The 23590-nt window shown below is 35.9% G+C and overlaps 2 protein-coding genes across 2 annotated transcripts; one reads left to right on the top strand and one right to left on the bottom strand.

Annotated features, from left to right (window-relative positions):
* Positions 1-6053: 6053 nt before the first annotated feature.
* Positions 6054-12087, bottom strand: LOC144443566 (uncharacterized). The gene is made up of 5 exons (XM_078133097.1): positions 11954-12087; positions 10023-10298; positions 9100-9341; positions 7831-8244; positions 6054-7321 (listed from the first exon to the last, which is right to left on the bottom strand). The coding sequence occupies exons 2-5, from the start codon at positions 10262-10264 to the stop codon at positions 7038-7040; spliced, it is 1182 nt and encodes a 393-aa protein (XP_077989223.1). The 5' UTR covers positions 10265-10298; positions 11954-12087; the 3' UTR covers positions 6054-7037.
* A 4269-nt stretch (positions 12088-16356) lies between these two features.
* Positions 16357-19904, top strand: LOC144443043 (methyltransferase-like protein 27). Its single transcript, XM_078132416.1, has 6 exons — positions 16357-16457; positions 16660-16765; positions 17883-18005; positions 18259-18397; positions 19064-19156; positions 19738-19904. Exons 1-6 carry the CDS (start codon positions 16357-16359, stop codon positions 19902-19904), a joined length of 729 nt encoding a protein of 242 aa, XP_077988542.1.
* The last annotated feature ends 3686 nt before the right edge of the window (positions 19905-23590 follow it).

Here is a 23590-nt window from a genome sequence, read left to right as displayed (position 1 = left end):
ATCACCCAATGGCACTTACAAGCCACAATAGTGACGTACATTATTTCAGAAATATCATTAAAGCTTAATCGTTTTCAAATCTTTGCCATGTTCACATTTAAAGAACTGTACGGGTACTTATTACAAAAAAAATTAGTCATGTTTTGATGTGATTGTTGTTGTTACTATAATATTTCAGGTACATTTAGCACAGAGGTTTGGCTGTCTATTTTGACAACGTCACCAAGTCAGTATGTTTAACCAGCCATCCATGTCTCTAAAGATCTCTGAACAGGTAAGCTTTAGCTTACAAGTTCACAGTCGGAAGAGTCGAATTTACTAGATTTGATATCAGTCAAATTTTTTTTTTTTTAATCTGACACGAATTTGATAAGTACACAGCGACTAAAACTGTACATTTATAGACAGAAACATCAAATCGGTAAACCCCTCTTATGTAAAGTCTATTTTTATCAACAACGGCCACGACTAGGTCCTTGTCTGTGCTATAATGATTGACAACCGATAATAACTGAGTGGGCGTGAAATATGCGAACACAGTATACTGTTTCGCTCCATGCTGTAATACTGATTTAGAAGATTGACTGAATTCAACATGGCTGACAAGACGAACGATTTCTTGACGTCAATGGACATACTGATAAAAGATATCCATAGTGGCTCAGAGAAAGTCTGGAATGAAGTACTCAAATCTCTAGCTGATTTTGGCGATGTTCTGCAAATTGTTGTGCGGGAATCGAAACGAAGCAGCAATGCCGAGGAGACGGCTGTGAAAGCGCTGTTTAAAATCAACGATTCATTGATTGACATCCTTGACGAGACCGCCATGGTCAGGTGAGATATGTTTGTCATGTAAAATAATATGCAATGATATATCACGTTATATCAAAATAAGCACGGTTGTCACGTGATACAATATACATGTATGTTTATGATACAATGTCTGAATGTACATGTCTGTCTGTCTGTCTGTCTGTCTGTCTGTCTGTCTGTCTGTATGTATGTATGTATGTATGTGTGTATGTATGTATACATGTATGCATGTATGCATGTATGTATGCATGTATGTATGTATGTATGTATGTATGTATGTATGTATGTATGTATATATGTATGTATGTATGTATGTATGTATGTATGTATACATGCATGCATGATGTGTGTCTGCATGTGTACGCGTGCGTGCGCGCGCGCGCGCGCGCGCGCGCGCGTGTGTGTGTGTGTGTGTGTGTGTGTGTGTGTGTGTGTGTGTGTGTGTGTGTGTGTGTGTGTGTGTGTGTTTGAACAACTTAAAGTAAAAACCAAAGGACCGATTGCCATGATATTTGGTGGGTATATTGCCTTGGGTGTGTAGTTGGAAAATTGTTCAAATCAAAATGATCTTACACCGGTGTGTGATTTGATTTTTGGTCAAAAAACATAAACTCCAAAACTACTCAACAGACTGATCTGAAATTTGATTGGAACGTTTTTAGAGGTGTTTAGATTAGGAGTTGTTCATGACATGATGATCCTATCAGTAATATGCAAATTAGGACTAAAAATGCGTCTTTTGGGGCAAAAATCTATAAATCCAAAATAATTGAGCAGATTGGGTTGAAATGTGATGGGAACGTCCTCAGTGGAGTTTAGATTAAGAATTGTTCATGACATGATGATCCCATCGGTGATATGCAAATTAGGGCTAAAATGTGATCAGATTAGGCTGAAATTTGGTAGGAGCATTGTTAGGGGTGTTTAGGTTAAGAATTCGAGTGTTCATGACATGACCATCAGTGATATGCAAATAAAGTCTAAAAATATTTCCTTTGTGTCAAAAACATATCGTACTGAGCAGATTGGGCTGAAATTTAATGGGGATGCTTCTGGGGATGTTTAAATGAAGCTGTATTCATAACGTGATGATCCCATGATGTGCAAATCTCAATTTTGGTCAAAAACGTATCTCTTAAAACTGCATGGTGAATGGATTGAAACTTGGTGGGGATGTTTATGGAGGTATTATTCTGCAGTTATTGTTGGAAACATTGCGACACAATAGGCCCTAGCAACCATGACCACGCCCTTAGCAACAGTGAAATGACGGTGCATATTACAAAGATAACAACAGGGATGGGTAAAGTCTAAAGATTCAAAAAGTGTATGCAAATGTGCCTAGCAACACGGCCAAGCCCATAGCAACAGCTAAATGGTTTATATATTGCAAAGATGAAAAGTGGGGGAAAGGTAGGCAAGTTAATGAAGATTCCAAAAATATGTGCAAATATCCCTAGCAACAAGACCATGTCAATAGCAACAGCCAAATACAGTTGTGCTACAACACCATTGGCGCTATTTTTATTAGTCTGTTCATTTTTCAATAACCACAGGACAAAATATATCTCTTGATCTTATTTTGATCCCCCGTCTGTTCAGAACTTTGGCGATTTACTTTCCTCCAACAATGTAGATACACTACAACGTCTCGCAGTATTCTTATTTCATGCCATGAAACTACGTAAAGAAGTTAACAGTGTTATGTAACAGTTTCATTTATAAAAATACTGCTTTATTGTGATAATTGTCTATTGTAATCTTTAGGCCGATTGCCTCCGAATACGGAGACATACTTACAACTAAAAAAAATTTCCAAATATATATCTGCTAAAGTTTATTTCATATGATTCATTCAATAGGTTCAATCGCAAGCGTTGTCTCGATATATTTGAAACTTTAGAAGAAACTTCAAAGTTTGAACACTTGCCTATCAATGAATTTCTTTCCAAATGCAATTTATCAAATTATGAACCATTATTCAACTCGGAGGAGGTAATTTACGCCGGAGAACTACTGGAACTTGATATAAATGATATCAGGAAACACTTTGAACCGTTCATGGAGGTCAGAGATTTCACTAAACTGCGGAATACCATCTTAGAACGGGGTAGGTGTAACGTCTTCAGCAGCAAATGAATAAGAATACAGCCCAAATATTTGACCGTGACTTATTCGCATTTCTGTTGGCTTTTGTTTTCGGAAGTTTGATTTGCATATATATGACTTTATACATATCTTTATGTTTTTGTTGAATTTCCTTCTCAAAATCAAAGACGAATATAACACTTTTCTTACATCGAATCATATCCTCATTGCTTCCCAAACCGAATATTTTTTTCCATTTTTGCTTGGAGATAAAATCGATAGTTAGATACCTCAGTCAATATCGGTTAAATTTGACTTTTTCAAACAAACAAAAACCCTTATATCGCCCTGATTTCTATGGCATAAGCTTAAAGTGGCCATATGGATGAGAATTTGGTATTTATTTTGGATTTTTATTTGATAAAATAGCTTCACTATGTTTTTCTACTTGGAAAAATAATGTGAAAGAACATTGACCAAGTCCGTGTTCATAACTCAATACATTGCAAAAAGATGCAAAAAGTGTAAAAGGTTTGTTATTGTACGTACAATAACAAACATTTTACACATTGTTTAATGTTTTGCAGTTTATTGAGTTGCGAACATGAACTTGGTATATGTGATTTCACATTATTTTTTCAAGTAGAAAAACATAGTGAAGCTGTTTTATAAATTAAAAATCCAAAATAAATACCAAATTCTCATCCATATGGCCACTTTAATAGGATTTCTTTTCCTGTAGGAGTACAATTAAAATATATTGAAGATGAGATGGAAACTGAACTGAAAAACATGGAGGAACTGTTTTCTGACTCATCTGGCCAGATACATAATAAACTGCTGTCATTCATCAAAGACTTAACACCTGTCTTGGACGAACTAACAAAATCCATAACAGATGTTGAAAATCAACGAAAGATAAAAGTTGGAGGAAGGGCACTCGCAGTTGCAATAGGTTGCCTTGTACTCGGTGGTATAGGTATTGCATGCCTGATAACTGGAATACCTGGGATTGTACTAGGAGGGACAGCCTTACTTGCTGGTGGCGTGGCTACGGGTGTTATCGGAGGTCGTCATGTTTACAAGGCAAACAAAGGTAGAAATCTAACTCATGAATTCTGTGTGTAACTACTATACTATTTCGACTATAGACCCAGGTCAGTGAGTTCACTTCAGAATGTAATGTTCAAATACACATCTGATGACTCTTCAGACAGCAATAGTCGCCATAGGCCAAAATTGAGGCGTCAGTCAAAGTTCAGATGTTACTTCATATCTTGAAATATACAATTTAATTACCAAAGGGGCACAAGCTCAGTTTATATCTTTATGGGATGTAATTTTTCTTCTTCTGAAAATCAAGTTACAAGCTACCCACAATATTCTCCTTGGTGGTAGTTAATCGACAATTTATATTTTGATCCAAGGGCTTTGATAGTCTTGTACAAGATCTAATAACACTCTCCTCTTTCAAAGGTTGCCGAACAAAACCTATAATGACGACGGTACCTTCGCCTACATATTTGCTGAGTAATCCAAGATCTTTGATTAGTTCTCAGCGAATTACCACCATGGTCTCTAATTACATGTAACTGGTACATATTTTTTTTACAGCTTTTGTTACTTTCACCCACCATTGCTAGCCTAGAATTCGAGTCGTGTGGGTTTTTTCGCTCTCGCCATTCGTAGAATGGAAAGAGCAAAACATCCCACACGACCTGATTCTAGGCTACATCATTGCACTGTGTACCATTTTGACGTACTGGGGCAACAAAGTTCAATTTGATTTAATTTAATGTCAGTACATTAATTAAGGTAAAAGAGGGGATTAACTTGCTGAAGTGGTATGTTTTCGACTTCATTGCAAGTTCTTTGTAATGACGTTGACGGTGGCCGAGTGGTTAAACCACATGCCTGTTACCACAAATATCGGAGTTTGAGCCCCAGACTGGCTTTAATCAATTTTCAACGATGTAAGTAAGACGTCACCACGTGTCGTTCAGTTTGACTCTACCGACCAAAGCAGGTTTTCCCCACGGCACTCCAGTTTCCTCTTGTATTAAACACTGGGCTCACCGGCTTCTTCGCAGACAAGTACCGATATGCTTTAAAGTACAATCCATTCTAAAGAAATACTATTATTATTATCATTTATATTAATTTTAGTCTTTACATCATATCTTGACACATGGGAAGGTATGTACATCTATATTTCGGAATATTTCAACAATTACAAGAAATCCAAATTAATGACTGTTACTAAAATGTATTTCTGATTTGTTAACAGCAATGGAGGAAGAGCTGGGTAAGCTACGTGGTACTCATGACATTGTTACTGCGTGGCAAGAAAACCTCCGATACCAGTTCCTTCAATGGAGGGGTTTGATGACAGCATTTAGGGGCCTCTTTCATGAAATACGACAAAATCGCAAAGCATATGAAGAAGAGAAGGCAGACGTAGAAGAGCGGTTTCTCAGGACTAAGATACTTATATGGGAAACCGCTATACAAACTGATGGCTTTGAACGTGACATTAAACGTCTCAGGGAGAAAATTACTCGCTACGTTTGAAAACTTATCACATCCTGACAGCAGTTTTGATGCACAGACAAGTAACAGACTTACTTGTCTGTGTTTGATGTAAGGAAAAATGTAAGGGCAGACTTATGCACTTTTCAGAAAGCTTTTTGTCACAGTTTCAAAGAATTAGTCTGTGGGAACAGTAATACAGACTCCCCGAGCATAGGTCTACGCAGGTCTACGAAGTACTGTCTGAAATTACCACAGTAATTCCTGAACATCTGTTTATTCAAACTGTAGACGTTGAAAAGAGTCTCTGTTCAACGTGTGTGTTCAAACTAACCAGTTTTCTTATTTTCAAGAATTGTCACACTCACATAAAAATGTCAAAAATAACTATCGCCGGTATCCTTCACGCTAGTAGATCTCTCAGATACTCTGCAGTTAAGTAAGTGGAAATTTGACAATACAGGACACGTTTTATTTGTGTGTACACGAGGTATATTTTCAGCTACATATACATGTATATGTATTAAGAATATTGACTCATTGAAAGTAACTACAAAAATGCAATCTTGACTTTATTTAGACAACATGTTTAGACAAAAACAATGTATGCATATAATGAGTGTTTATAAACCTATTAAATATGTATTTTGACTGTAAAATAGTTTCTACAAATTTTTAACCTTGTGTGTGTACATTTATAATCAAGTAATTAGTTCTTGTCATTTGTTTCAAGTTGAGTGTGGCTAAATATGTATTGTGTATATGTGGTTAGTAAACGTTCTGTGTCATATACGGACTCTTTCAATGCATGTATTCTGGCGCTGTATAGCTTGTATGAAAACCTTAGGTTTGAATACGAACTATTTTTGTCAAATGAAAATGGACGCTGAAAGAGTAACCCTGGTTGATAGCTCAAAGATCATGCTCCACTTCACATCCATAGCATGTCCCTACAATTCTCAACACAATAAAGTGACGTCGATCAACAGGCCTTTATATTGTTTGTATTGACCTCATCTAGTCGAGCTGACAGTCAATATGTTAACAACTTAAAAGGTCAGAGGTCCTCAGATATATGCGAGTTCGCTTGAAGCAATTTTGTCTTTTTAAAAAATCATATAAATCTATGTCCGGTGACAAAGGTTTGTTTGGGCGCCCTTAGTTACTAGCTAGGTTTTCGGAGTGTGGGACCATGGCGCATGTGTAGGTATCAGACGATTGGTGCTCTTTAAAGTAGAATGCACCTCGGGACAAATTCCACTGGAAATCAAACATTTTATCTCTCCAAATATCACCATGAGAAAACTTGCTTCTGATCATTTGAAATAATAATGGGGGGGTGGGGGGTTCCACAAGCTTGTTTTCAAGGAAATCGACAACAATCTTTATTTTCCCAGAGTGTATTTTCCCATAGAGTTGACTCAGTTTTGGCGGCCATATTGGATTCTAAAATGCAACATTTTGATAACATTTTGACCTCTATTTCATAGATGTATACGTGACCAATGATTGTTTTCTTGCTTTTAAATGATAATGGGTTGAAGTTTTCTTTAACAAAGAAAGCAAAAGTTTGAACCGTTTATTTCTGATGCACATTTACAAAAACATTATACCCTTTCGATTTCCTTGTTTTTCAAATCTCTTACTAATTTTTCAAATGTTTCAGTTTGTACAATCGCGTCCTTCAACAGATCCTTGGTTCTACCAAGCAACAGTTCCAAGTCGTCTTGTTGGTCCTTGTACTGTTCATGGTTTCTGGATAATTCTTCAAAGAGACATTTGAATGTGCCAACGAGTTCCCGCCAATGCAAGAACTGTGTATGCAAGGCTTGTTGCCATCCTGTCACCATTGACTGTGTATCTTGTAGTTGGTCTAAATGTTCCTGCTTATCTGTAATGATATTAAAGAAAATAAGAAAGTAATGAACAAGGAACAAACTGAAGTTCAAGTAAAAGATGTTGTAGTGTTCCATTCAATTCAACGAGAGGAAAACCCCCATAAACTATAACTGTGAAATGTGAGTGTCTTTATGATGGTAGCCACCTTCAATTTGAAAAAAAAGGAAAACATCCCATAATAACAAAAATATTAATGACTAGGCCGAAACATAAACCGTTGTAGCCATACAGGGCTCCCGTTCTCCTATTTTGTATATGCTAGTCCTGAGACTTATCTCAGTGTTACTGTCTCAAGAAGCTTTATTAACATAAATACAAGTCTCTGTGCCAAATGTATACGGTGGCAACTAACAAGACAGTGGATGTTAGTTGATTCTATCCGAGACCACTATAGAAAAATATTTTACCAGAGTAGGCTGAGAATCAATTCTAAAAAGCAGTCCTGTATTTAATCAAGAATAAGATGATTGTGGTGTTTTTATTCATAAACAAACGGCTCACCTTTCCTTACTTTGTGAATGCCATAGCCTCCAACAGCAGTGATTGCACCTGTAGCTGCCAATCCTGTTACCCCAACCGCAGTGGCAGCAACAGGTGGGGCTGCAGCTGCACAAGTAAGGGTGCCAGCTGAGAAGACAGTGATCAGGCCTTTTATTCCAAAACACAGACAACCGACTCCTGGACATGCCACGGATAAACCTAGCATGACCACTGTAAATACGGCTGCACCAGTAATGAGTACTAGTCGTTTGGTTTCATCTTTGACCACTTCAGCTATTTCTTGTATGACTGGCTCCAAAATTTCCATAAAGCTGAGAAGTTTTCGGTGAATTACATCTGATGATGCCGAAAACCTGGCTTCCATGGCTTTCATATCACCTTCCAATTGGGTTTGAATATATTCACGGTATCTATCTGTTTTAAGAATGAAAGAATACATTTTAGTAACCATGGTTACTCAATATATGTAAATATATATTATCCTTCTTTAATGGCATAACATGATACTCGTCCGTGTGTAACCATAGGGACAGCTCAAAGCAAACACGGGGTATGGGTTTATACACGAAGCGCTCGAAACAGGTCGAACATGGGTATACACGGACTAGTATATAGTTGCAATGCATATCACTATTTTGCATGCAACGAAACTAAAACAGATCGCTTTTCATGCCAGTGTTGGCTGTGAAAGTCATTTTACCAAGAATTTGTTTAAATTGGTTGGCATGGTCTTATTAACTTGCATGTTCAGTCATTCGCATTGTGTTCGATTTATTATGTTTGTTCAAACACATAGTACAATCAATGAGAGGCGAGATCAATAGTTCAATGTAGGATAAAAATAGATTCTTTCAGTGTGGGGATGGGAGTGAACCATTTTAGACAAAAACGATTTTACTTTTAATGAATGTAACTCTAATGGCGTCTGTTTTGTACCTCTAAATACAAATATTTCCAAAAATGTCAAATCGAGAAAGGGAAGAATTGTCGCTATGGTAACTGCATGGCACTAAAATACATTAACGTGTTACTGAAAGAGTAAATTATCCTTCACCACACGCTGACTTCGTATTCAAAATATACTACTACTTACACTGCATACTGATTTGAAAATGATTGTCCTGGCTTTCTGAGCAATTATCAAATTTGGTCAATTAAGTTAGAAGGGGTGGGGGTGGGGGGTCTGGGGCCTAACTAATTTTTAAATAATTTTGTTTATTCCACTTACTAAGTCTATACATCTATATGCTCTAATATTGTAATACTAACTCATTCGTTTGATCGCCTTTTGCATTCGATTGAATGGTACAGTTTTCATGTTCGACTTGCAAATTTCTTCAACGTTAGGTGCATCCAATAGCTCTCCAGCGTAAACAATCCCCTCTGCTGCAAAGAGTTCACGATATTGTGACAGACTGTGTTCGGACAGAAACTGGTCTAGACTTGTTTGTTCGAATCTGATCAAGTTTTCCATACGGTTGAATATGTCGAAAGATTGTTGATGGGTCGATCTAGAGGGGGATTAAAAAACCAAAGATTAATAATGACGATAACACGTGATCTTTGAAACGGTGGAAAAAAACATTGAACCCACGGATAGACATCAACATGTAAAAATGTAATTGAATGATAAACCCTACACTAAATTCGAGTGAAAATGTTAATTTAGTAGTGTGTACACCTCAGGATAAGCTTGTTTTTATCTAATTCGGCCAATTTTCATCCAATTCCCTTCAAACAAACAAACAAACAAACAAACAAACAAACATACAAACAAACAAACAAACAAAGCAAATAAACAAACAAACAAACAAACAAACATTAAACTCCTTATCACTTACTACTTCTGTTTGACATGTTTTCAAAGACTAATAACGATTGCTTCATTTATGACTGAAATCCCTATGAATACCCACACACGGCCTACAATCACACAACAACGATGATACGCAATTTTCTACATGTACGAATATTATGCCTCTTATCGTCTGCAAAAAGACATGATAAAACACAGAGAGGTGGCACCTTTGCCCACAGACAAGTCTGTGCTTTGCCTGACCCAATTGAACTAAGTAAACAAACTGTGAAATATTACACTGTTTTATATCAAAATCACATAATTATGTACGTCATTATCTTGCTATCCGTGTTAATGTATTACTATTTTCAACCAGACTATACAGAAGTCATACCTGTGCGTAGACGATTCGTCGAGAATGTCTTGCAATGAATTTTTCACTTGAAAAACAGCTGTATAAGCCTTATGTCTCACGGCAATACTTTCCTCTGAAGCCGTGGTAAGGGTTTGAAGTAACTCCCAAAATTCCAGAAACGTGCTACACATACTCTTCCAATCGACAGTAGCCATGCCGGATCCGAACGCTTTCAAAATAACGTCGATGGATGACAGGAGGTTGTCTTTACTGTCCGCCATGTTGGAGAGTTGTATAATGGTCTGAGTATTTCAACTGAAAACAGGATATATAGCAAAGTCAGAGTTACACTAGTCTAGTTCCTATACAGTATTGTTACTATTTACATCTCCCCTCTCGTTCCTATACAGTATCGTTACCATTTACATCTCCCCTCTAGTTCCTATACAGTATTGTTACTATTTACACCTCCACTCACAGTCTAGTTCCTATACAGTTTCATTACAATTTATACCTTCACTCACAGTCTAGTTCATATACAGTATCGTTACCATTTACACCTCCACTCACACTCTAGTTCCTATACAGTATCATTACCATTTACACCTTCACTCACATAGTCTAGTTCCTACACAGTATCGTTACCATTTACTCTTCCACTCACAGGATGTGGTTTAGTTAGAAACCATGTTGGCATCCGAGTTACACAATTTTTTGTAAAATTACCTACACTCGAAGGCAGTTTGTCGATGATTCCTCGTATTAATTTGGCCGTTTGGGGGATACGAATGCCACAGTTGGAAGGGGTTGAAGATCGTTGAAAAAACCCTCAGAGGTGCAAAACTAGTCTAACATTCCAACGGTCGGTTTTTGTACTCATTTACTACTATACTGTTACGGTTGGAAGGGATTTACATCGTAGGGGGCAACCATTTCATATGGAAAGGGGAGGGGGTTAAGATAAAAAAAATTAAAAAACGTTGCTCGGCAGAAGTGAGGTAAAAGTTATAAATAAGATTGGGAAGGAAGGGTTTTACAGTGGACGATTGAAAATAAAAGGTGAACTGAAATTCTCATAAGACAATTCAGATTGTAGATTTCTCAGGAGGTGTTCTGGTACCATGGTGGCATTTTTATATGAACCCCTTTATGATGATCCTGAACTTCGAAAGACTAAAGGCGATAATTTTACAGACTTAACATTGATTTGTGCTTCACATTCAAACAAACTCATTATTCTCGCATATGTGTTTTGCGTTTGGAGTCAATGCAATTCATTGTATTTCACATATAGAAACTAACCCACACTGACATCTGTCGCTTGTGATATTTGTTTGTTTTCATTATAATCCTGGAGATAAGTATCTATGATTTTTATGGCATTTACACAATCAACCTCAACGGAGTTCTTTTCATTTTATGGACTACAGAATGTGACTATTAACATGGACGTACACTGGTAATGGTTCCAATAACTTTGATCATTATTTCCTCTACCCCCACCCACCCCATTCAAACGAATCGGTCCTAAAATGTGACACTAGTACTGTTGTTGATGTGACCTTTAGACATCTGTATTTTACAAAACCATAGGCTCTGAGGCTTGAGGACAAGCAGCTGAGAGTAATAAAAACTCAGTGTTTATTGGCCTGTCAGTTGTATGAATTACAACATCCTGATATAATTCATTTGTATTTAAAGAATAAAGGATTATATTGTAACTGGCAACCACTGTTATGAGAATGGAGAAAATAACATGTAGACATGTTTTTGGTCTTTAGGAAAATCAGGAAATCGGGAATTTGAGACATAACAGTCAACAGTCAGTGTACCTACCGTTAATAATACTGCAATTGCATTTAAGCCTTGAATCTTGTTAGTTGAACACACGTCTTAAATGTTACGTATACAAAAGTAGTTCGAAGGAAAGCGGCGACATAATACCAGTAAATAAAGCAACTCATACTTACATTTATATACGAAATCAGGAAAGCGTAACACTGCGTAAGCTTATATCCTTTGGGCGCCAAAATCAGACAGGCCTTTGCAGGGTATTTTAAATGAAAATATTATCTAGCATATCTTCACTTTCACTTTCTGTTCGTCTGGGGATTTGTTTAGTTTCGTTTCGTCATCACCAGGTTCATAGGTCGTAATCAATAATTTATTCTAGAAGCTCTGATCACGCACGGACAGACAGATTCGTCGTTGTTGGCGCTGTAACCATAAGATCGTGAGATGACCAGAGTGCAAGTAGGGTGAATCGTGCAATCGTGCAGACGATTGTGCAATCAAACAATCTATTTTGTATGGCGAACTGCGAGTACTGTATTTTGTAATATTCATATGCATAATGCAATGACGATATTTCCATTAGGAATCCTATGCTATAGTTTATAATCATATACATGTATAATCCACAGTAAATAATAACCAAAGTTAGGGTAAAGATTACATTTTTACGTGTAGTATCATATCCACCCTAAACGCTGATAAAGTTAGCGATGCCCTCTCAACAAACATGCACGGGGGGGGGGGGGGGGAGTGTATACCCTATCATCGGTGTATGAGGGCGCTAGTCTGAGAATAGTTTTCACATAAATCCAACATAAACAGTAGCCACAACTGAGCCTTGTTTATCCATAGATATGGATTGGTGATGTGGAGCAAATGAGGATTTACTTTGTTGCTGATTCATTTTCTTAAACTTTTTTTTCTCAAAATTTTTCCATGATAAGAAAAGAAGCCTGGTTAGACAAAAAACCCAAAATTAACAAACACCAACTTGTTGGAATAGAAGTAATCCTAATCTTAACAAGAAATACAAGTTTACATTCCCTTGAAATACTACAATAAACTAGAAAGAGGTAAAATAGTGTGCGATCTATGCAACATCGGAAACTGCGAAAAATGTGGTCAGAAAATCAAATGGTCATTTTAAATGTAAAGTGTTACTGGTTTTCATCTAACACAATATATTTTAGACTAAATGTCTACATATACAGTCACTGTATAAGTTCAGACTGTACTAAAGGGACTATGATTTTTTTGTAACTGAACTGAAAGATCCATTAAAATGATATCTATTTTGAATATTCGTTATTCATCAAATTGAAATTGTCATCGTGATAGACGAAGTCATGTAGAAACATCCCCGTCCCCTAAACACAGTAACATTACACCATGGGGAACAGTAAATTTATATAACTATCTCGTAAGTTGAACCATGGGGAACAGTAAATGTAACTATCTCGTAAATTGAAGGCCTAGCTTGGAATAGGATTAACATCTAGGTGTGAAAATAGTCGTCAGAAAGAGCTATGGAAAAAGTTGGTCCAGAACAAAAAAAAATGATCCTATGTAATCCTTATGACTCATTGATAAGATACACTACTAGCACTAATGCAAGAACCCGGGATAATTATTCAAATTTCTTTCCTTTGTGCTGGCATGCCAAGAGAAGTGTGATATATTTCCATTTCTTGTCTAAAAAGAGATCCATGGCAACCTTTATTGTATTAATATAGTGACCTAGAATAATGGGGTCATTTTTTTTCAGGTCAAACTGTATTTTCAATTGAAGATGCACTATTCTATCCAATCAAGAGAACACTCACTGGGGAATGCTTTTTTTTGCGCAGGCGTTAGTTCCTATGTACTCACGAAATGTACATTAAATTGGAGATGTCTATTTTTTAATCTAATCAAAAGCATACTCACTAGGGACAAGTATTTGCGCAGGCGCTCTTATTCGCTATAGCAGTTAGAGCGAATAACCGGTCATAACATCCAGCTATAAAACATGTCGTGTTGTTCATTTTGTATATACACTGTACGAAAATATACATAACCTTTCATACAATTGAGATACTTGGTCAGGTTTCCACATTATTTACATGACGTCATGGCGATAACAACGCAGTAGGTGTAAACTCAACGCCGACCCTAGGTATTGGAAACGTAACCCATAACAACGTAAAGGTGTTCTATGTCAACGCGTGCCTTTTCCATCCCTTGAAATATAACACGCTACATGCTATCCCGTTTCTTGTGGGACAGAAACCTATCTGTGGTAGTCCTTGTTTCTAAGGTAGGTTTACACATAAAACTGTTTTACAGGAAACATTTCGTGACTTACAACTGTGTATCTCAGCGCAAAGGTCGAATTATAATAGAATGATGTGTTATAGTAAGGTATGACATATTCCATTGCTGCATATAACAATGCTACAATGGTTCGTACTGTACGTGTTTTATAGGTGGTTTATTCAGTCTACTGTATAGCTGAGGTCGAACTCCTAAACTCAGACCAGACGTTCCAATATAATCAATATTGTTAGCGACGATTATTTCAAACCAAACTTACATGAACAATGGTTTATCTGACTCGTGAAATGTAAGCTAACTGGAAATTTTCGCACAGACCGGTGTTTTGGGGATTCGCAAATTTCTGGACACACCATGCACGTGTAATGTGGGCAATGTCTAGTTTAGGGCACAAAACATGGTTTTTAGTGGTCAGTATGGTAAATGTCAGTCACTGTACTATATAAAGCTTTAACATTATAGAATCATCAATAAATGAAGGACTTTGCACTATACGTTCTACAGATAGAGCATTGAATTAAACATTTACTGTGTACATACTACATCAATCTACTTGACAGCACGCCTCGCTAGTGTGGAATTGTAAGCAGGCAATGACAACGAAAGTGTTCATAAAACAGACTGTTGTTACGGTGTGCTATTTTTCAATGTCAAGGCCAGCTGGAAAGACGTAGGCAAACAAATACACTTCAGTGGACAATCCTTAGGTTACTCGTAATTTAGCTTACCTGGAAAACGAAGTAAAAAAAGAGATGGGAAAGAATACGATTGCACATAATATGTATGTATGTATGTATGTATGTATGTATGTATGTATGTATGTATGTATGTATGTATGTATGTATGTATGTATGTATGTATGTATGTATGTATGTATGTATGTATGTATGTATGTATGTGTGTGTGTGTGTATTTATGTATGTATGTATGTATGTATGTATGTATGTATGTGTGTATGTGTGTATGTGTGTATGTATGTATGTATGTATGTATGTATGTATGTATGTATGTATATATATATATATATATATATATATATATATATATATATATATATATATATATATATATATATATATATATATATATATATATATATATATATGACGTAAACATGTGTGTGTGTATGTGTGTGTGTCACGCTATCCTGTGAACTATGTGAAATTCAACGGGGTGAGGGTTTAATACACTTTAATCCGGGTAGGCAAGCAATGTAAGCTAGTATTATCATTATCTACCGATTATTTATTTCAATTTATTTCTTACAGTTGTAATCTCATCAATTCACGAAGGATCAAATTGGTGAACATTATTATTTCACCATAGATATAGATGTATCAGTGAAGCATTGACAATATCATAGTCATAATATACTTACATCTACAGTCGATATAAATCAGATTATTTATAGTTGAAATACGATTTACATTTCAGCACTGATTAAACATATGTCTAGTCTGAATACCATTAAAACTAGGGTATAGTAGAGGGTAGCTAGGGATACCAAAACCTGGAACTGTGATGTCGTCTCCTACTACTGTATGGCCTTGCAGTGCGATGGAGCTTTTGATAACGTTATATTGGCTACTGCGATGAGGCCATCTACTGCGAGGCCTAGGGACATATAGCTTTAAAATTAATTTTTGCACAATTAGTGCAATTTAACCATATACTATGGGGACCCGTTCTGGTCACAATTATGTAGAAGTAATATACTGCACTTTCTTTATTCTACGTCATAGATGTCACTCTATGCGTCGTCGTAAACCCATAGCCCTCTTTGTGGTATTCTGTACTTGACACGCTGGACATCACGAGTTGTTAGCTGAAAAAGATAACGTGGCTTGCGAGAAGTCATTCTGTTGTATGACCTCTGACCCACTGTGAATAATTCATATTTCGTTTGCTATGTGATATTAGCGTAGTAGTCCAGAAGTAGGAGATTATTAGCCATTTCCTAGACACGGTAAACACACAACGCGTTTACATGTTTGCGTTATTTTATCGCTTTGAAATTGATGTTTATAAAATGAATATTATGTATGGTGTCTTCAAAAATGTCTATCCTTATACTTCAAAATACGCCGCATAGAAAGTCATCAACATTATTTTCAAAAAATGTACAGATTGGAAACGACTATGTTTGGTTAATTATGTACGCCACATATCATAACACTATATATAATGAACCCTGAAAATTACGTATGTAATGTCCAGATACAAAACTTCATAATTTAATTGACCAATTTGCTATTTGACCTAGAATATGAAGGTCAAAGTCAAAGTTCAAGGTATGGTACTTTCGAAAGATCAGTTTATTGATTCGAAAGATCAGTTTACTGATTCAAAAGGTATGCTGTCTATTTTGTAAGAGTATCTCATTACAAGTTGTCGACAACACTGCACGGACATATAGAGACATGAACATTTTAGATAAATATCAACATTATTTACCTGTTGTTTATTTTCTCGTTCTCTAAAATAACAAAAAAAACACGGAAACATAAAACAGTGAAATTTTGCATGACATGTTACAAATAATCTACTTGTTATTTTTCTTTCCACAAAGTATGAATGACGTCACCGCCAAAAGATTGACAGATATTTTGATTCCGGGAAGAACACCAGAAGAAGTGAGAAATTTCTACGATAAATGGAGTACAGACTATGATAAGGTACAGAACTATATGTAGAAGGTGTTTTGTATGATATATACAGCCAAGATCAATTGCAAATGTGACGTAAAGTACAGTCTCATTATCAACATCAATCGTGGATTTTTTCCGTTTGAAGACAACTCGAAACCAGATTCAGTTAATCTCAGACAGAATGTCTGAGGCATTACTCAAACCATTTCTTCACCAAATAAACCATGTATGTGAGTGTTACATTGTAACTTCTGTCTGTAGCTAATACAGTGTTACATTGTAACTTCTGTCTGTAGCAAATGCAGTGTTACATTGTAACTTCTGTCTGTAGCAAATAGTGTTACATTGTAACTTCTGTCTGTAGCAAATACAGTGTTACATTGTAACTTCTGTCTGTAGCAAATAGTGTTACATTGTAACTTCTGTCTGTAGCAAATACAGTGTTACATTGTAACTTCTGTCTGTAGCAAATACTGTGTTACATTGTAACTTCTGTCTGTAGCAAATAGTGTTACATTGTAACTTCTGTCTGTAGCAAATACAGTGTTACATTGTAACTTCTGTCTGTAGCAAATACTGTGTTACATTGTAACTTCTGTCTGTAGCAAATACAGTGTTACATTGTAACTTCTGTCTGTAGCAAATACAGTGTTACATTGTAACTTCTGTCTGTAGCAAATAGTGTTACATTGTAACTTCTGTCTGTAGCAAATAGTGTTACATTGTAACTTCTGTCTGTAGCAAATACTGTGTTACATTGTAACTTCTGTCTGTAGCAAATACAATCATCATTGGTACACGTTACAATTGTTTTCAATGATGTTTCCACTAAGCGGCAAAGTTAAAGAAATAAATTGACGATTGGTTCAGTTGCTTTGCGTACACTGTCACTGTACTTGGACAAAACAGTTATCTTGGTTGTAATAACCTTTGAATTACGTTGACTACATTAAAGCGATACGCAGATGCGGCAAAGAGCAAGATAAAAGCACCAACTCATCTATTTGGTATTTTTTTAATGTTGGTATTATATGTTGATGATTATACATGCTAAAACGTACGACTGACGACCGTACTTGCACAGACAAGAACCATGACTAGATTTTAAACAATGCAAATATTAACACGTTACCCGTCTATCTAGGATCTAGAGTCTGTGGGATGGAACGCCCCAAGGTATACTGCTGAAGGCTTATCCAAACTAATGACAGACAGACATGCTAGAATTCTGGATTGTGCTGCTGGCACTGGTCTCGTCGGTCAAGAGGTAAGAATTTTTCAAAGTGTGTGTCTGTGTCTCTGTGTGTGTGTGTCTCTCTCTCTCTCTCTCTCTCTCTGTGTGTGTGTGTGTGTGTGTGTGTGTGTGTATACACAGAGTAAATTTAGAGAAATGTTTAGATAATAAAATTATTTTGATATTAAAAAAAGTAAAAACTTCAAATCTAAAATGGAAAGCATTATACTATTCTCGATTTAAGGACACTTTTTGTGATATTTGCACTTCCTGTTGTTAATTACAGTTAAACCGTTATGGATACAGAGATATTGAAGCCATAGACATATCGCAAATACTATTAAATCAAGCCGCAGAAAAGTGTGTATATAAGAAGTTAATTTGTGCCAAACTTGGGGCTGATCAAATTGAAGGAATTAAAGAAGGTAATAAAGAAATGGTGAAATATATATGACATAAAGGGCACAATTGTGATTAAAAATGCCAAGTGAAAATGGTGGTCTGTGACGTCATGTAACATGAAATATCGAAACCTGTTTTCAATAAATAAAAGTCAAAGGATCACAAGCCGAATTTGTGATCAAAATGACAGTTTACTAGTATAGTTGGCTGGTTTTATGTAGATGTTTCTCGTCGAATCAAATAGCTCATGCTCATAAACTCATCGACCAGCTTGTGTCACTTTCATGTGCTACTATAGTACAAATTTATCAATCATCACACTTTGTAATCTTTAATAGTCTCGTGATTCATCGGATTCAGTATAAGGTACGCCGTGACGCGTGACAGGGCGCCCTCACACATCGGTCAACCCCTCCCACGGTGAGAGGAGGCCTGTCAGGGCGGAACGATATGACGTATCTTACAGTCTACGGATGCGCCTGCTTATTTTGTTGTCGTTTATTTCCCCGTCATTATTATCATGGAATACATTTTACCTAATGTTGAATATTCACTGTTGTAATTCTGTCCTCCCTCACCCCGCCCCCTACGCACACAAGTAAATCTCCAAGTAGTATACTAGTATATTGAATGTAATATCAATTCTGAGATGAGCATTTTCTGAATAAGTTTTTCAATATTTATTTCAGACACGTATGATGCTATAGTATGTGCTGGTGGATTCTTAGATGGCCATCTTGACGACACATGTTTTACTGAGTTTGTAAGAATTCTCAGAAAAGGTACGATTTTCCATACCTGGGATACTTGTTATACAGTAGTCTAGTAAATTTGTGAAAGTGTCATTTCTTGGACTGTAAATTTACATTTTCATTTTACAACCAGTAACACTGAAGTAAAGCACTTTCTCTGTGCTACACTCATTAATAGCATTCATATCAAGTGTAAAATTATACTGTTTCTACTGGTTTATTTACAAGCCTAGAATGTGGCCTTTCTAATGTGGTCAATTAGCAAATGAAACAGTATACTTTTGCACGTGATATGGATGCTATAAACGATTGGGGTACATACAGAAAACACTTTACTTTGGTGTTGGTGTAAGTTTTCATAACTTTTTTTTGGAATTATACGGAGAGAGAACCTCTGTGTATTGTTTACATCTAAAAGCTTTAATTCGAAAGTTATGTCGGATTTGAATAAATCTACCGTTTCAGAGTAGTCGAAACTACATTTATTTTGTATCGTTCCTATTGAAAGGGACAAGGAGCCGAACAAGCAATTAAATATCAATGATGCTTTTCATGTAATTGTAATTAATAGTGTACTTTTTATTTACATACCATGTATGTAATATTTTCAGATGGATTGATTTGTATAGCCGTTCGTGCCAAGGCACTGTTCCGTGTTGAAGGACCAATACTAAACTCTTTACTGGAAAGGAAGATTCTAGAAGAAGTCGAAAAATATCAGCTTGAAAATGTTTTACAGCAAGAAGTTGGGTACTTTGTAGCGTACAGAGTGTTATAGAACAACTCATTCCAACCACTGAGGCGTTACAACGCCAACGGTAAAGAGCGTCACCAACGTTTGAAGTGTGATATGACTACCGACTAGACGTGACGTTTTTCTCGAGAGAAGGGGTGGAATTTTACTCTGAAACTCACTTCACCCATTTCTAAAATTGTGCATTTGCCACTGGCACTGCTAGCAAAGGGTTCAAGTTTACGACTGTCATGTTGAAATTCACAGCTTGAATTCATATAAGCTTATGTATCATTTGTGTTGTCACATAAGAATGGTACAATGATTACACGAATATTATTGAATGTATCATAATTGCAAAACTATGATTTTGTTGTTGGGGGGGGGGGGTGAAATGAAACGCCCAATATTGGCAAAAGACATAGATGTCTATCAGTGAATACGTTTGTAAACTTTTTCACCATTATAAGACTGGATTGTAGAAGTACATGACGATTTTCGTCAATGTGAAAAACATTCAATGACACGAGTAGAAAAGTGAATTAAAGAGAGATACAAAAAGTATCAATATACTTAAATGCACGACACATCTTTATCTTTGCGTAATGAGGTGACGATAATACGATCAAGGATAAAAGAACATGAGAAGTGATGGTCAAACAAAGTAAATATTGTTTACATTTGTGGAGCGACCCTTTTTATTTGAGATTTTCCCAAAAGTTTACATGTAATTGCTTTGCAGATGAATACAATTTCAAAGAGCATGCAGATAAATTGTTTGTGCGTGCATACGCGCGCACGAACATATGTGCAGACTTATACAAATGAGACATTCGTGCCATTTGGCATATGTCAACAAAATATAATACACGATATTCTAAAGTGCAGATGCAAGATTGTATGGCGACGTGATAGGCGCCCTCAGTGTTGGCAAGGAGGAGCGCTCTACCTCCCATGTTATGGTGAATATATATGAACGGTTGCAATTTTGGCTATTTTTAAAACTGACCTTATTTGATAAAATTCTCACCCATTCTGTTGGACAGCCATTGGTAAAGGAACCCAGCCTGATTCCAATGCCCTGAATAAATATGGGTTTTGTTCTAAATGGAAGTTATGTATGATGGTAAACAGAACTTGGTGACACATGACTGCTCGTTTGATAATAGTCAGGGTATTTGCATATTTACTTGCAGTGTAATCAGTTCATAAAGCTAATGCAACAGTACCGAGAACACCACAAGCATGAGTAGAAATACATTATCCACACTGGTACTCTCATCTCCTGGGGTTCTGTCATTACGTGTGCCTGAACTGCAAATTTTATCAAATATAACTGGTCACACTATTTCATGTATATGGAATGTCCACACTTGTGTATACAGGTATGCAATAATGTTTACAATATTACACTGCAGTGCAAATATCAACAGTTTGTGTATGTATAAATGCAAGTAATCACTGGTACATACATGTAGAACTCACCATATCATCATATTCTTAGTGAGAACGGAAATCTGAATTCACCAAAGTTTCACTGACGATATGAGTAACAGCTTAGTCTTCAATAAATAAACACAGCCATACACCTTGTTACTATTTATGACTATATTTGATACTGTTGTACAGAAATATTTCAGTATATGTCATTTTACAAATTTAAAAAAAACTCTTCCCATGAACAATAGACACAAATACAAGTAATAATTACATTCACACACTGTAAAATCAAACAAATAATTTGGCAAAGTAAAAAACGGGAAACACTATTTAACCGTACTAGAAATATAGTTTTAATACAGACAATGAAATTGAAGGTAATGTCACTATTAAAACAATCTCAAACGTCACAGAAAACCTTCCTATACCTCACAGTACTAATATATAAACTATGATATTCAGATCTCGTTTTAATACACTATCTGATAAATTTTTATAATTACACCAACTTGATATTAGTTTATCATGCTCCTATGTATCTTAATACGTTTTTTGGAAAATTATTGAATTTTACCAATTACAGTGCTATGGCAATATAAATGGCTAATACCAAATATGGTAAATGTAATGCCAAATATGGTAGTGGTAATACCAAAAACAATATCCCTAATACAAAATATGATAATGGTAATACTAAAAAAATGATACTCTTAATACCAAATATGGTAATGGTAATACCAAATATGGTAATGGTATGATGACTATTTTTTTTGACCAAGTCATGTTGGAGTACTTCGGGTGATTGGAAGAATATATGGAATGAATAGGTCAACTTTGCAGTTCATCTAAATACTAGTGCTACTGTAAATATCATACAATATCATCCATAGCTCATCAAAAAAAGCACTGAAATAATATTTTCGTCTACTTTTGCATATTTGCCATTTTTCTTATACTAAAACAGATGGTATGTAACCTGGCAATTGTTGGATAAGCTCAGTACATTGGTAAACTTTTTAAATTGGAGGGGAATGAGATTTTAAGTTTGAGTAACAAACTTGCTTCTATGACAATATCAGAGAGTTCTCAACAAAAAGTTCACCGATGAGTTATTCACTGCCTTTGGTCGCTGGTTACACCTTTAAAATCATACATCAGTTGCTTGATTTTGGATTCAAACGTATTACTGTTAGATGGATTAGCTGCATGACAAATAAATAATGTTTCAGTGTGATTGATAGCTGTCACAAAGATGGCTGGCAGAATAGGAGGACATGTATGGTGATGTCTCAACATCACGTATCGGTAACCATGGTAATGATTGACCTGACCTTTGACCTTCATTTGAATCATGGGTGATATTGAGTGAAAGTGTTATGCAGTATATTTGTATATCTATTTAGGAAGTGCTCTTGATGTCTTGTAAAAATCACCTGGTGTGCTAATTCAACATAACATGAACAAATTATTTCCTTGTTTCCATAAAGAATGTTGACCGACTCTGACAATAATTGTATATGTTTTCCAGTTTTCCAGTTTTGTGACATTACCAGCTTCTACTTAGTTTGGATATTTCCTTGCATAACAGGCTATACTGACATTGCATGAGCTTTATGGTGAATTGCATCAGGTGGTAGGGGTTAGACCCTCTGATTTCTAGCAATATGCTGATAAACATTTACCAAGTCTGTAGCTTTTTCAGAGTAGAACTACTTCAGTAAACATCAACTAACATTTTCTGCTTAAAATAACTATACTGGTACATAAAACAATTATTTTTCACCAACATTAAAAAAAATGGTCAATGAAATCCATCACTGTAAGTAGATGAAGCCAATCAGTGCAATCTTTTCGACACTTTTTTCTACTAAGAAACTTCTTAATAATTCTTGTTTAGATCTATTACCCACTCACTGGCACTACCAAAAAATGTTCACAATATTGAAATACCGTCGTCATTTCTTTTTCCTGAATTAAATATACTAAACGAAGAAAAGAAAAAGAAGAATATCAATATCTTAAGATGACTGCAACTTATCCTTACACAGTTGTTAAAGTTTCCATTGTCCATCTTGATCTGTCAAAGAATGGTTTGTTCTTTTCTATTCTTACCATTGTAGGAGAGGGCGAGATTGAAGCCTGCCATGAGGAATTGGGAAATGTGTTGAACATAGATTCAATGGAAGACCCAGAATTAGCCTTTGCATTCCCTTTCTATAAATATAAACCTGTTTTGCATTTTCAAATGAACAGTTGATGCATATCACGCCATCCTATCTATACTGCCCTCT

Source organism: Glandiceps talaboti, chromosome 12, assembly GCF_964340395.1.
Source record: "Glandiceps talaboti chromosome 12, keGlaTala1.1, whole genome shotgun sequence".
Classification (NCBI taxonomy): domain Eukaryota; kingdom Metazoa; phylum Hemichordata; class Enteropneusta; family Spengelidae; genus Glandiceps; species Glandiceps talaboti.
Note: the sequence above shows the minus strand (reverse complement) of the source record. Positions and strands in the feature narration are given on the sequence as shown.

Bases quoted from the DNA above. Each gene is read 5' to 3' on its own strand.
- LOC144443043 (XM_078132416.1), top strand. From the start codon at position 16,357: ATGAAGGTCAAAGTCAAAGTTCAAGGTATGGTACTTTCGAAAGATCAG. The intron at 18,398-19,063 runs GTAATAAAGAAA...TATTTATTTCAG, and splicing joins AATTGAAGGAATTAAAGAAG to ACACGTATGATGCTATAGTA. The intron at 19,157-19,737 runs GTACGATTTTCC...TAATATTTTCAG, and splicing joins TGTAAGAATTCTCAGAAAAG to ATGGATTGATTTGTATAGCC.
- LOC144443566 (XM_078133097.1), bottom strand. From the start codon at position 10,264: ATGGCGGACAGTAAAGACAACCTCCTGTCATCCATCGACGTTATTTTG. The intron at 9,342-10,022 runs GTATGACTTCTG...ATCCCCCTCTAG, and splicing joins GACGAATCGTCTACGCACAG to ATCGACCCATCAACAATCTT. The intron at 7,322-7,830 runs GTGAGCCGTTTG...ATATCATTACAG, and splicing joins CATTCACAAAGTAAGGAAAG to ATAAGCAGGAACATTTAGAC.